We start from the raw sequence: 16168 nt of genomic DNA, 5'->3' as shown, positions 1-16168 counted from the left end.
AAGTTACCTAGACAATTGGTAAGTAAAATTGTACATAATTCTTTTTAGGTGGGTGCTATGCCTTCTCTTACTGGCTTATTCATTCTTATTGATTTATATCTCAACCACTGTATACAGTACAAACTCCACTGATAATTCAAAATGATCAGTTGTACACACTGTTTACCTATATACAGCCGAGTTATTCTGAATTACAAAACACATTAAAGTCTATGGAGGCCCATTTACACCCAGTGTAACTCTATTCAAACTTCAAAGTGCTCAGTATTTCACACTGATCAACTGTACATGAGCTCACTTACAGTTTATGAATTACATAATGCATTAATGTCTATAAAGCCTAGTTGACCTAGATTGTATTTACTGTATGTCTCTATCATTGTAATTAGTGCAAACTCCATTCAAATTAAAATGCTCGGTACTACACAGTAGCCGAGTGTTCATAAGCACATTATAATGACATACAGTTTATAAGTTATTATGAACTATATAATGCATCAATATCTACCATTCAGAGACCCATTCATTCCTATTTGTAACTCAGCTCCTTTATACAGGATAGATACATACACATAGTATGAAGTCCATTCAAATTTCAAAAGTCTCAGTATTTCACACTGATCAACTGTACATAAGCTTACTATAATGACATGCACAGTTTATATTCCATAATGCATTAAAGCCCATAAGGCTCAAGTGTTGCCCAAATCATTCACCTTGCAAATATAATTCAGCCAATACAAAGTCAGTGACTTTTCATGTGATTATATTCATCCAAAAATCAAGCAGCATCAATGCACTCAGCAGTCATACACATTTTCTACAAGAAATGCTTCTCTAGTTCTAATTTTGAAATGTATCCATGTTTGTAGAGCAAGAATTAATCACAATAATTAATGGGGCACTCTGACAATTGTGCATAGTTTCTTGTCACAAGGACTCAGCGTGTGAAACAGTTGTATAATTATTTTTTATGGCTCTGGAAGGAGCTTTCTCATACTGTGTTCTTATCATATGGAATGGTAGAGATGGGAAAGATTTCTGTTTTTATGACTTCTACATGTTCATGTCATCGCACAATTCAAGGCCAATGTATGACTCCAGAGATGGTTGCCTTATATACATAAAATTTACTTGAACAATAAACTTAAACGAATGTGAGATATCCATATTTTCAATTCAGAAGCTAATTGCAAATCTTGACTCTGTCTTCACACACCACATATGTTAATGATTCATGCTTGAACACAGCAGACACAATTGAGTTTCAAACATCACCATGAGCTGGAGGACACTGATGAAAATAGAATATTTAAATCCTGTCCAAAGCTTCCAGCCACAACAGATCCACACTGACAGGCCTCTCTTTGTGGTAAAAGGGCAGCATTTATATAGTGCTTTAATCCACAGTGCTTTACTGTGTGCCTCTCATTCACACAGTGATGGGGGCAGCGCTACCATGCATGGTGCAGACCAGGCCAGATATCTGGGGTCCCATGTCTTCCTCAAGGGCATTGTAACATGTGAACAGGGAGAGCCAGGGATTGAACCATCAACCCTGTGGTTAATGGCTGGCCTGCTCTACCCCTGAGCCACAGCTGCCACCCTCTGATATGTATACTATAGGACTACATCATATAGGAAACTAAGACATGCAAGCTGCAGTGTGGGCTTTATTTTCAGCTGCACTGCAAATAGATTAATAAAATATATATAAAATATATATTATTAAAAAAAAAAGTCAGTTGAATTATTATCAGGGACAAACAATGGTACATCCCTGAATTATATCACCTTGTGTAGATCAGTTGCTTTAAAATCATTCTGGGTACATTTACAGTGAGCTACAGTTTAGTTGTGAGTATATTTTTACCTTTGTACATTTACTTGCACTTATGAAAAGCACCTCTACTTGAGTGGGACAGTCAGCAGTTTGTATTTGTATTCATATGGGCTGCTTGTCCTTGCGTGGGCACAAACTCCACCAGCATGGTGGTGTGGAAGTGAAGTAAGGATAAAAACAACAGCAGCTCCCTGCATTCTTAACCTAGCTGAGTTAAGTGGGTTAGGGCTTTGCCACATGACCTACTTTCCCTCCCAGGCAAACGCACTGATGCTTAGCAAGGATGCCTACTCTGCACAGAAAATCCCTTTAAAAGTAGGATTTACATTATTTTCAGCTATTCAAAAACAGGCTCCATTGTCAGATAGCAGAGGATGATTGAGTAAGGATACTCATTATGTTGTTAGTTTAAGCTGTGCAATGTGATTTGGACTTTATATGACTATATGGACTGGTTAGGGTTAGTGCTGATTTTTTATGGTTGCAGAATGGGATATCAATGATATGCACTCACTCCAACAAGTGGAACAACAAACTCACTACAGCTGCTATTACCAGGTAGAGCCACCAAAGATTTGGAACAAGTAAAGGTTACCAGAATCCACAATGATCAGTTCAACATGTCAGACAGCAGTCTGTGGACGATGAAATGCAGCCAGAAACTGAGAACTGAGAAACTGAAACTAGGGAAGTAGCTACACTAAGCTGTCTAGATGTGCTGAGCCAGCAACAATAGGATCTCTGGCCTTCAGAATAAAATTGAATTGAATTGAAAGTGAATTGTAAAGATCTGGAAGATCTGGTGATTTCAACAAGAAGCATGTCTTCATCACTTTCTTTTTTATTTGTTGAAACACGAGTTGTGGCACATTATTAAAAGCTTTAATTACAGGTACCACAGCAATAGTCAGTGAAAGAAAGAAAGAAAGAAAGAAAGAATAAAACTGGCAGTATGTCAGCACGACTTCTGTGATCATGAGAACTGTTTAAATTAAGTATTCCATGTAGTCAGCTGCAGCAGTTGCAGAAACTGTTGCAGAGGCCTTTATCCATGGCCACTGAAGAGAAAACACACTACTTACCCAGGCCATTCTCACAGTCTGTGAACTCCATGGAATGAACAGCGCGGTCTACTCCGTATGGACCCATAAGTGTCCTGGAAGGATGAAGATGAGGGCAAAGAGATGGAGAGAAAGAGAGAGAGAAAGGAGGAAAAATAAGTGCATCACAAACAGAAATTTGAAAGCCAAATGTGCTTTTATTCTTTGTTTTTCTGAGATTAGACCTGTCTGTTACAAAGCTACACAGTCAGACTATGACTACTCAATGTGAAGGAGCACTTGATTGGAAAATGAAAGCCTTACAAGTATGTCCAAGGAGGCAAATCATCATACATTGATGAATACATGAGACCATGAAAATATCTTGAAATCTGAAGCCTGTAAACCTGTTTTCAGAAAAGCCACAATTCCTCTTCTTACAAAGTGTACACAATGAAACACATCTGTTAGCTCTGAAACAGTGCAGGGGTAGAGTGTCTAACATTATGCTGGACCAGGTCAAGAGCAAAACAACTCTTCCAACTCAGACCAGTCTAACGTGAAAACCTGCACATTGTAGTGACACAGGTTACCGTCTTCTTGACAGTTTTTGTCTCACCAGTGTGGAGTAAAAGGTAAAATAGTCCCTGCGCTCCCTGGACAAATACCAGTAAGTTTTTCTGGTGAGACTATATTTTGTTGATGCTGTGTGCTGATGCTGATGGTTGCAAACATACAGCTCTGGATGCAAGACTGAAGGCAAAAGATTGAAAGCGTGTGACTTCTCTGTACACATTTTTAACACAAGACCATCCCAACATTGGGCCCTGAGTGGAAAAAATATATTCAGCTGTGTTGAATAGGAGTTCTAGTGTTTTGTGTGTCTGCTGACACCTCAGACAACAATCTACCCAGAGTGAAGCCTCTATCTTTAAAATAGTCAGCATCGGCAGTTTCAGTCTTGTCTTTGACAGGTTTGAGTTACCACATGTAAAAGTTCCTCACATCTTTCACTGTAAGAATCCAGAGTTACTGTACACTATCTTGGATTGACTTTTTTTAAATCTTGGAAGAATCCATAGAATAAGGTAAATCTATGGGGATTGTCCATGAAAGTACTGAGCTAGCATTTGCCTTCTAGTAATATAGAATGTGCATGAAAAATTGCATCAAGTATAATGAATATGATATCATACTACATACCATATATAATGTACTATGATATATACTATATTGGCTCCATGTTTTCACAAGAAAAACAACCCTGACTCTGGAATGCAGGGACCGTTTGTTATTTAAAATAAATATGATGCACTATAGAATACTAATAATACTAATTACTAATAATATAAGTCAAATAGCCGTTGGTCATATTTGGTAATTTGTTCAAATGCATTGATGTGTGGTAAGAGATCAAAAGTGCAAAAGCTTGTATTGATATGCATGGTGTCCAGGCATATAAAGCCAGTAGTTCTGCATATGACTGACTGCATATACTGACTGCAACTTACATTTGCTATTTGCATCTACTTTCACACTAATTAAAAATGTAAGCAAAGCTGATACATAACATTGGCTTGACTATACTCATATTGTAACAAATGTATAACCAATCATACATAAGTAAGTCCCAATTAGTGTTTAAACCCCAAGTTGGTTAGTTACAGTAATAGCCAACTGCTACTTTCCAATTCACCCCAAAACAGGAAAAAGGTGAAAAAATTATCCTTCTTGGATTCTCCTTTACAAAGACTCTAAGCAAAAGGTTCAGAGGACAAAACATTATCACAAAACCAAATCTAAGTATTCAACATAAATAGTAATGCTGACAAAACACCCACTACAACCCTGCCTTACAACAGACAGGAAAAAAGCAGGAGAGCTATAAATCTGCCTTAACCTATGACCACAAGATATTTTGTCATTCAGGTATGAGGACATGTTGGAAAAGGTGGATAACAGTACAAACACAGGCCACAGAAAAATGTCCATAAGGCTGTGTAAGACCATGCAGTTCCCTAGACCACTAGGACATTATCTCCAGATAAGCTCCTTGACAATTTGTACCACAGCTCACAGAGTGCTGTCACGCAATATTTTGTTAAATTTGATGGTACTTGATATGATACCTGCCCTGTTAGCATGATTTAGCTTTAGTTTGAGTGTTGCCATTTGGAACAACATGACATTGTCAGATGACATGTCAAACTAACTAGTTCTTTTCTAGCATAACCTGGACCTTACAGGGCTTCAAAAGCTGGAGTCTATCAGCAGTCAAAGTTGTTGTCCATCATCTTTCCTGAACCTCAATCAAGTAGTTTTAGCTGCCTGAACTTAAAGTTGCATTAATATATTTTTTTGGTCACTGCCACTGACATATTATCACCTTATAAATTTGCGATGGTGAACATGTTAGCAACCAATTGCTGCAGAGCAACATAAACATTCATCTGGAGTTGTGTGTGTCTGCACCTGATGAATTTAAGCCCAATATTCCTTTTGCTCTGGTTTGGTCTCTACCAAAAAATATCTGTCTCTTTAGTTGCATTTAGCAGCTAAAGAGACAGATATTTGTGAGGTCTTGATGTAAGGTCCTGACCTCTGCACAAAGTGTGAGCTCCAGTCTTCAGGCTGCTGCTACAGAGTGCATGTAAAGGAAAAAAACGACAGGTTTCCTTTGTGTCATTGATCATCAATATTAGACTTGACTTCTGATAAAATTTTATCCATTTTATTGTCACAGTTGTGTTTATCTTACAGGTTGCCATCTTACAGCTGAAATACACCACATGTGCCGCGCTGTGCCTGTGCCTGTGCCTGGTGTATTTTGGCTGCTAGTGTCTTTTTTTAGTACTTTATTAGTGTAAAGTTTTAATCTGGGGATGCACATCCAATTTCTCTTGATTATATAATAAAAAAACTGTTTTATTTATATGTCAATTTGAATTCTTTACATTGTCAATTAACATTTCACAGGTATGTTTCTAAAGGACGATAGATCATTTACACATTTTAAGATATTTTGCGATATTAAGATTTAAAGCAGGCCATATAAAACAGTTTATGACAGTTTATATGACAGTTTAAGTCAAAGCATCTTGGTGAAAGCTCACACACTGTATTGTGGGTAATCTGTAGTAGATGAGGTTGGCAGAAATTATTCTAGTCTTATGTAATAGTACTGCAAGAACTGCCCACTCTGGTTTTGTCTAATTTTCCTTATTCCTAATCCATCTAGCATTGACTCAAGTAGCAATTAAAAAACATGCATTTACTCAGACTGTACACTACAAAAGATAATGTAAAATACTGAAGATGAACAAGATAAATCAGTACTCTGCTACCTCATATGAGAGTCAATTGTACATATCTGTTGTTTACTTGTAAATACCATTACCAACACTTTGTTTAAGGGGCTTTTGTGCTCATATTTTTGGGGAATCTGAGACAATGTCTTCTCAGCATTGAAGCTACATATTCCTGTTTGACAGCCACCCACATGACAAGAAGCATTATTAATATTTCAGCTGCAGAGGGTTCACCAGTAGCAACCTGACACTCCTACTCCTGTCAGTAAAACAATGAGGCCATGCTGAACTCAAATGAAAACATTGTCTATATGATGTCAGCAGCAGTATGTACTGTTCATAATATCTAAACTAAAATATTTAAACACAAGATTTAAGAGATTCTTTTAAGACTGACACTCTTACACTTAGCTTTGATTCATCTGCTTGTTGATCTTGACAGTCCCAACGTGTTTGGGAATCTCTATTGAAGGTTCACTTTGGAATTTTTATCGTAAACAATCATGTTTCGTGTCATGTAATCATGTAAAAAACACTTATTTTCTCATGGATACAGTTGAAAGCTCTGGAAGCTGGCAAGTGGACCTTGAGTTATTTTTAGTTGTTTTTTTTTGTCAAACTACTCTTTGCAAGGTCAGGAATCAATTTTCACACTCTTGTGTCAAACAGTTACATCTAACAAACATGTTAAATGGATTTTCCACCACATAAAGGCTACTTTTATTTTTAGAAAGACTGCATTGTTTACATTTTCTTGCAGTCATCTTCTTCTCCTCTTATACCACTGCATTATTATACCACCTTATATATTCACCACATTAACACCAATAACTACTACTAGTCAGCAGGAATATGTATCACATCACTCTGTGCTGGATCACACAATACAAAACAATACCTCATGCAAACACTGCTCTACAGCACCACAATAGTCTTCATTTCCTTCATTTAATAAAGAAAACTTGTAACTTCCTCTTTGATTCTTTTTTTTAAAAGTTTGTATTCTGGCTATGCCTAAAAACCTAATTTTCCTCTCTGTTCCAGTTTCAAGTCTAACTGGGCTCTACATAATGTGTGCCCACCACTTTTTTAGCAAGAATATTGTCTCCATCCACCTCCATCATGGAACAAACTGTACTTTACCAAGCATTGATGGCAAACTTGTGGAATGCAAAAATTAAATATTACAACAAGTTTATGTATATTATTCAATGGGGAAACTAGCAATTAAATAATGACACCATAAGCTTAAATGATGTGTCCTTGTTGTGTTGGCAATGGTGTTTCCTCTAGCATTCACCATGTTATGTGATTGTAGGTAATAAACATTAATATAATCAAAACGCCTGGACTTCATTTCAGGCATTAAAGAAGTGTTTTGTATTGAAATAGACATAGCTTTTACAAATGTTCATGTGGCAGAAAGGGTTTGAATAAAACCTTTAAAGGCACAACTCATGATCTCAAATCAATAAAAGGTAATGTCACCATTACATTTCACCAGTGGAGCCTGCTATTACTGTCAAATTGATCTGATATTTGACCTTATACATGACAAGATGTTCTTCATTGAAATAGTTCCCAAAAGTGCCTTATAATCATTTACAAAGGAAAAATAGTCTAGGCAATATGTTTTATTCTTCTTCTAAAGACAGGAAACCAAGTCATTAGCTACAAGTTCATTAGCTGTATTTGGTCAATAGGAGCGCACTAATAGCCTAACTGGGAAATCACTGGGAAGCTTAGTGTTACTTCTGATATGCATTCACTCTGGGCTTCATCGATTCTACACAGCACAACCCATCATTTGTAAAATAAAAAATAAAAAAATCTACAACTATTAAAAGAGTACATAATAAAACAAGGCTATACATCTTAAGCCACAGAATGTCCATTACAGGATGAAGGCGAATTGAACCAGCTCTCGTTGCGCGCGGCGCACGAGCAGGATAGACGACAGATGGAGTGGTCTGTCCTGTTCTGTGGAATGATTACCAACACAACAGCAGGAAAACACACTAACGAGCTTCAGCCAGGTGTGCTGCTACCTGCTGCTGATGCAGCATCTGTTGCTCTCAACACCTACAAGGGAATGTATTTAGACATCACGCACAACCATGAAAAACAGTCAAATGCAGCACCACATGTTCACTGGTTAAGCCGCCTACGAGGCATCCAGGCGCGCGAGCTTAGACGCATGAGCCCCACTTCAATTAAAAACGTTTTTTTTAAAATATATATTGACATAAACGTATATACAACTCCAACATTTCACCTGTTCCCCTTGAAACAGAAGCCGTAAACATCACTCCAGCACCGCCACTACAACACACACTCAACACTTGACAAAAGTAGGCATACGGCAGTGTCGCGCAGCGTTTCATCCGTAAACACCTTCACACGACACTCAGTGCTAGTTTTTTTTACCTGCTAATGATGACAGCTCCTTTATACATGACTGAAAAAGTTGGCATTTTGACATGGAGCCCGCTTCATCGGTAGGACGCACGGTCGGTCGAGCTTCCCCAGCCTTCAGCCTTCAGCCTTCAGCCAGCAGCCACATGATGGTCTGTCTACACAAGCTGCCTTTAATTCCAGTTAACCAGACTGTCCGCTCCAAACATCTCCACCTTCACCCACAGATTTAATCTCTTACATAACTAAAGACGCCGAAAAATTAAAAAGGGGCACAGAAAGCACCGAGACTGGAAATGATCTGACGACGTTTGTCTCTTACACGTTTTCCCAAAGACTACCTGTCATCTGTCTTTGCCTGATAGACCACAACGAGGCTTTATTTGATGCTTGAAACAAGCTGAAGTTGCAAAATATGATATCCACAGCAAAGCCTGTCTGTTTTTAGTGTTATAATTGCTATTGATTATGGATCATATTTTTCTCAGTTACAGTGAGTGTGTGGAATATTTACCAGCTCATAAAAATATTTTTGAGTTATTGGACATTGTTGCAGGCAATTTTTATCTACTAGCATTTTAAAATATTCAACATCTAGAGCTTATATTAAAAGTAATAACCCACAATCATAAAGGGAAATCCTAAATTTATATTCTGCAGAAGATGTTGGGAATCAAATATCTCCTCTGCCTCCCACTACACTAACAACTGTTTGTTCAGAATTGAAGCAGAGCAGGAGGGGCTTTAGTTGACTTTAAACACATTAATGCACAAGTGCCCCGCTCTCCATTTAGAAGCAGCAATTTAATCCTTCCTTGACAGCCATCACTTTGCATTGTTATTTGTCATTCAAGCCTTTAAGCATCTGTATTTTATTGCTGCCTGTCTGGGCTGCAAATATAAAAATTCATTTAATTGTCAGTCAATATGTTCTTTGAGTAAAGGTATATTTATAAAATGTTAAAACATGCTAAATGCCTATAAAAGTTACCAGAGCAGTAGGCTATGTGCTGATGCTGATGTATATTATTATGTGATGTGATTGATTATTGGACCTATCCTTCATTACTATGTATACTGTGTGTGTGTGTGTGTGAGTGTGTGTGTGTGTGTGTGTGACAAATATGCTAAATGTGGCTCAATCTAGCAATTACATATTAACTTTTAGGGCTGCAACTGATGATTATTTTCATTATGGATTAATTGTTTGGTCTATAAAATGAAAAATGTTAATCACTGTTTCCCAAAGCCCATGACGTCCAGACCAACAGTCACGATCCAAAGATATTCAGTTTACTATCATAAAAACCAGAAAATATTCACATTTGAGAAACTGGAAACAGAGAATTTGAGCATTGTTTTCTTGAAAAATGAGTCCAAATGATTGATTATCAGAATAGTTGGTGATTAATTGAATAGTTGACAACTAACATAACGTAGTTGACATCAACATAAAGATTGATCGACTAATCATTTCAGCTCTATTTCCTCAGATATATAGGGGTTCCTTCAAATTAACAGAGTTATCATAACCCCACAAAATAATTTCATGCAACTATGTAAACCAGTGGTTCTTAACCTGATAGCTGCAAGATAACTTTGAGGAGTTATGAGATTATAAACAAGACAGAAAAGCAGATTAAAAAATTGCTCTGCCACCCACCACTATATTTATTTTTTCAGACCTCAAATCTTTGCTTTTGTCTTCAAAATTATTGGAAAATTTGACACATTTTGGCCCCTAAAAATAATTCAAATAAAACAGGGGAGAAAGCATCACTCTTTGAATGACCTGGTCTTAACCTGTAGACATAGATTGCAACCGGTGATGATGAGTCACATGTAGACATTGAAAATGTTCAGCTGTTTTGCAACATAAAATATCCATCCATCTATGTTCTTTCTTATTCCTGTAGGGCATCACATGCTGGGCAAAAGGCAGGCAATCACCTGGATGTCCAACCCATCACAGGGCCAACACAGAGAAACATCATTACACTAATTATAAAATCCAGTTTTATGTCAATGTAAGGTGTGTTTCCTACACCTGCCTTAACAAGCTGCTAAAATGGTAGGAATTCAGTAATCCTGGTCTCAGTGGAATGTAGTGTCAAATAATGGTCTAAATGTTTCAAAAGCTTTTCCAATAAGAGAAACAAACACTCATTCTCTTCCATTGTCTGCACACCATTTTGTTAATAAATGTTAGTATCACTAAAAAATAAAGAAGTTATTGAATATTGACATAAAATATCAGCTAGTGGCAGCTTTAAACAATATTAGCTTAAGCCTACATACAACTCCTCTGGATCCACGTGTAGGTGTATGCAGAGTAAATATTAATTTAACACAACCATGAGTAACACTAGTAAGAGACATTTTAACATTTTGACTATGATGCTAAATACATGTGAAAATTCCCTAGAATACCACATCAGCTCAGTAATCCCTGGCATGCAGGCACAGGAGATATCTGAGAGTAAATTTGGCCTAGCTGACGTGAAGCAGTTGAAAACATACCTGGCAAAACATAGAGGCTTTTTCAACCTTTGGAACATATCTCTGTTTTTGTGGAAAAGCCTGGATTTCTGATTGCCGGTTGTTAACATTGGCTCTGCATATTCCCTGTCATGATGCACTGCGGCTGCCAAACACATGCAGTATGAAGAGTGCCAGTTGATGAAGAGAGGATAAGCTTATGGCAAAAGGATAATACACACAAATCCATATGGCACAACAACGTGCTAAATATAGGCCTTTATGAGAGGGCTACTCAATCACTCCAAACAGGAAGCACAGATTATGCAACTGTAAATTTTTACTACAAACTACACACACACATAATAGCCTACTATTTCATATTTTACTTGCTCTGCCTGCCAGCAAGAACCACAAACAGTTATTAAAGCACCCCTTAAGTGGGAAGCTCTATTTAATAAATGCCTTTAAAGGTGCAATAATTCTTTCTTTAGGCCACCTGGGGGCAGCAGAAATAGTTGTAAACACTACTGAAATCACCTTATAACGTTGTGATGGTGAGCATGTTAGCAATTGCTTATTTACATATCCTGTGGACATGAAGAAACATTCATTTAGAGTCATATTCCTAATGATAGAATAATATATTTCTGGGCTGGAAACCAAAACAATGAGCTAAGAGAGGCCAAATGGCTCTTTGGAGCTGAGGGGAACTGCAGAGTTGGTAATAATTCCCTCTGGGTTTGTCACTATAAATGGATGGTAAATGGACTGCATTTATGTATAAATATATATATAATATATAATAATACATAATATATATGCACCTTTCTAATCTTCCAACCACTCAAAGCACTTTACGCTACATACCCATTCACACACACATTCATACACTGATGGTAGAGGCTGCGATGCAAGGTGCTAACCTGCTCATCAGGAGGAGTTTCTAATCATTCACACACACACACACACACACTATAAACAACACCTTCTCATTATGCATAGTCATTTTATCCATTGATTTCCCTCGTAAAGAAATCAATAAAACTGCTCTTGTTGTGAGGTTACAGCCCACAACTGTTTTGGTTTAGTCCAACCTGCAGCAGCAGCAAGCAGCTGTTTTCAGTTTAAAAAAAGCTCTGATAAACCCATTGTGCACCAGCTGCTCAGCACCAAACAGCAGGCACACAAAATTGGTGGGAAACAAAGGTGAACTTTGTGAAGCATCTAACAGCTAAAGAGTCACATATTTTTCTCAGGAGTTGATGGAGACCAAAACCGAGCTAAAAGGAGACTGAATATGCTTGTGCCTGCTTCAAATCCTCCACAATCATCCCCGTCCCCCAAAAAACAAGGACCACAGGACTTAAAAAATTACAGACCCGTCGCCCTAACCTCAGTGGTAATGAAGTCCTTTGAGCGCCTCCTCCTTTGCTGTCCTACCTCAAAGTCATCACAGACCCACTCCTGGACCACCTGCAGTTCCCCTACAGAGCCAACAGGTCTGTAGATGATGCAGTCAACATGGCCCTCTACTACACCTATGCCAGGATCCTGTGCACTTCAGCTCCGCCTTCAACGTGGTCATCCCAGTTCTTCTGTGGGACCAGCTCTCCCAGCTGAATGTACCTGACTCCACCTGCAGGTGGACCACAGATCCCCTGTCTGACTGGAAGCAGCATGTGAAGCTGGGGAAGCACATCTCCAACTCCCTGACCATCAGCTGCAGTTCCCCTCAAGGCTGCGTCTTTTCTCCACTTCTTTTCTCCCTGTACACCAACAGCTGCACCTCCAGTCATCAGTCCGTCAAGCTCCTGAAGTTTGCAGATGACACCACCCTCACTGGGCTCATCTGTGGTGGGGATGAGACTGCCTACAAGTGGGAGGTTGACCATCTGGTGACTTGCTGTGAACAAAACAACTTGGAGCTCAATGATCTAAAGACAGTGGAGATGGATGTGGATTTCAGAAGGAACAAAGCCCCACCCACCTCCATAACCCTGTGTGACTCCCCAGTCGACACAGTGGAGTCCTTCTTCCTGGGAACCATCATCACCCAGGACCTCAAATGGGAGCAGAACATCAGTGGCCTCAACAAGAAGGCTCAGCGGAGAATGTACTTCCTGCAGCAGCTGAAGAAGTTCAACTTGCCAAAGTCAATGATGGTGCACTTCTACACATCCTTCATTGAGTCCATCCTCACCTCCTCCATCACCATCTGGTACACAGTGGCAACTGCCAAGGACAAAGGCAGACTGCAGCATATCATCTGCTGTGCTGAGAAGGTGATCGGCTGCAACCTGTTGTCCCTCCAGGACCTGCACGCTTCCTGGATACTGAGGCAAGCAGGTAAGATCATGGCAGACCCCTCCCACCCATAAACTCTTTGACATGCTCCCCTCTGGCAAGAGGCTGAGGACTGTCAAGATCAAAAACCTCAAGCCACAAGAACAGTTTCTTCCCCTCAGCCTCATCATCAAGGCCTGGGACCCCCAGTGACACAGACTCTATCCGTCTCATGGAAATTACACGTTATATTAATGTAAAATCCCATAATCTTATATTTGCACATCCATGATCTTTGACCTAACATGGTGCATGACATTAACACAATTTGTCTTCTTCTTCTTCTTCTTCTTCTTCTTCTTCTTCTTCTTCTTCTTCTTCTTCTTCTTCTTCTTCCTCTTCTTCCTCTTCTTCTTCTTATCATTATTATTATTATTAATTGTACACTGCATATAATGTTTACTCCTGGTCAATATTTTGTATATTTCATTTCATTCTCTTTCATTTAAAATTTAAAGCAGCTCTTCTCACTTACATATATTTTACATATTTTTTATTGTGAATTCTTTAAAAAAAAAAAAAAAAAAAAGGATTACTTAATTTTGTGTATATTTTGACTGTTATGCACCACAACACCAAAGCAAATTCCTTGTATGTGCAAACCTATTTGGCAACAAACCTGATTCTGATTCTGAATATAGACTTACATTCATCAGGTAAACACAAACACGACTCCAAATGAATGTCTGCTGGATGTGTAAATATGAAAGTGTTATCTAACATGTTTGCCATAACAACTTTATAATATGTGGCCAAAAGTCAACTAATTAAATAAATGAATATATCAATCAATTAAAGCAGCATTTCTTTATATTGTTGGTTTTCCTGTTCGAACCATAGTGAGAAACTATAATTGATCATTCAGGTTTTAATTACAAATCAAGCATGCCATGTAAAGAAACATGGACCCATCATCACTTTATATGATATTTTCATTCCATCAGTACAGAGATTTTATACGGTTGTTTGTCTGAATCTTGGTTCAGTAAATGCCTTTAAAACCAGTTGTCAGTCTAATCCAAATTAGCTTTTAGTTTTTTGTCATCCTTATTGGATCTCTGTGCTCTCAAATGAAATAAAATGAAATCAACCATTATTTACAATAACAGCACTACTGCTGAACTTGTTTTAGTACTGTTTCCACCTACACACCAGTGATTCCTCTAAAGCTAAGCCAGGGTTTCTGGTGTTTACCCAGTAGTTGCGATTAGAAGATGCTGGAGGCTGTCCAGTCTCTTACCTAACCCAGAGGTCTTGTACCGACTCCAGAGACAGGCTTTGGGAGCACAGACATAAGCTTTGCTAACACTTGACTGGTAGGGTAGCCAACTTGTTGTCACTGCTGTCATCTTATTTGGTAATGCTGGCTTGTTGAGCCACGTGCAGTTCATCGATAAACAATGTGCTTACTGTATGTGTACCACAACAATTAAATTATTTGTTCAAATTGGATGGAAACCTGCTTAAACATATTCAGTTGTATTCAGTGTTCCCAAGTTTAATTACTAAGGTGCAAAGCAATTTAACATGATCGACTAATCGTGTGTCAGATTTTACAACCAAATTTCATCATCTTGGTGATGTAACACTTACACATCAACATGTCAATGCTTCTGTGGAATAATAGCACCAGGACAGAATGAATGATAGAAGACACTGCAGCCCATTGACACGCTCATAAACCCTGATATCTCACTGTAAATCACTCTCTGCATCTGGAGGAGCTTATTCAGTGCCTCTGGGGTTTGACTGATATGGGTTTTTGAAAGCTGATGCCGATACCAGTGTTGTTTTTACTAATACCATACATGACACGCCCACACATTTAAATGAATTATCTTTTGGATGTGTTTCTATGACTTTTAGTCATTCTCAGATTATTATTATATTGCTACTCTTTTACACTGTGTCTACTAGTTAATCTTTACAGCTTCATGCTGCTGCTATCATGCTGATGCATGCCATCCAGGATGGGGGAAGGGAGGAGGGAAACTTTAAAGACTGGAGGAGCAAAGAAGAGCACTTGTCAGGCAGTTGATGAATGTCATGTATTCTTATGGTAGAAAAATCTATGTCCAGTATTACAGATATATGTAGATGCTGCTGATTTGCTGATATATTCAATCTAACCTCCAGTGGTGAAAAATAAAAATTTAATCACCAAATAATAAGGGAATGAATTTAGCGAATATTATTGGCACAAGTCACAGCCTCTAACACGCCCACCTATAATGTCTGATAATGTATTCTCTCTGATCCCACCCTGTATCCAGGCATGCCACAGGTGCATGCTATGCACTTGACTGCGTTGTGTGCTGTGCCGCTGGGTTATGTTCAGCTCTTGTTCAAACCCAGGTTGGGAGACGCCTGTACAGCCAGGTTGAAATACACACACTGATCCATTCAGATCAACACAGGTTTGTAACTTGTCACTGTGCTGGTCTCAAAGTGGCATTAAATCCACTGCTTTATCCCTTCTTTAGCAGCTCTTGCAGAGGGTGACCCGGGGGAAACTCTGATATACATTATTGTATTTTAAAGTCAAACATAATTTGCAGAACTCATAAAAATTTAAACTAAAGTGAATAATCCTCATAATAATCCTGATTTCAGTCCTGGTTGATTTAGCAACACAGGTGGTTACTGGTGGTAACAGCAAGTGTATTTTAATAATCCAGGTCTCAGAGTTCTGTTGGAAATAACATGTTGATTACTGTGGGCAGTAATCACCTCAAAGA

At 38.4% G+C, this 16168-nt stretch overlaps 1 protein-coding gene across 3 annotated transcripts in view; it reads right to left on the bottom strand.

The window, feature by feature from the left end:
- Window positions 1–16168, bottom strand: part of si:dkeyp-72e1.9 (syntaxin-binding protein 4) — a 93280-nt gene that overhangs the window by 57725 nt on the left and 19387 nt on the right. Inside the window, exons 1-2 of one of the 3 annotated variants that reach the window (XM_067615962.1) lie at window positions 8619–8966; window positions 2926–2999 (exon numbers count right to left, since the gene is read on the bottom strand). In XM_067615962.1, coding sequence (XP_067472063.1) covers window positions 2926–2999; window positions 8619–8665 — 121 coding nt within the window. In that variant the 5' untranslated portion in view covers window positions 8666–8966. Of the gene's footprint in view, window positions 1–2925; window positions 3000–8466; window positions 8544–8618; window positions 8967–16168 lie in introns of those variants that run through there. The other 2 variants (XM_067615963.1, XM_067615961.1) reach the window with 2 other exon arrangements.

The sequence above is a fragment of the Thunnus thynnus genome, chromosome 17 (genome assembly GCF_963924715.1).
Source record: "Thunnus thynnus chromosome 17, fThuThy2.1, whole genome shotgun sequence".
Lineage (NCBI taxonomy): Eukaryota > Metazoa > Chordata > Actinopteri > Scombriformes > Scombridae > Thunnus > Thunnus thynnus.
The sequence above is the reverse complement of the archived record's forward strand: the minus strand, read 5'-3'. Positions and strand labels throughout refer to the sequence as shown.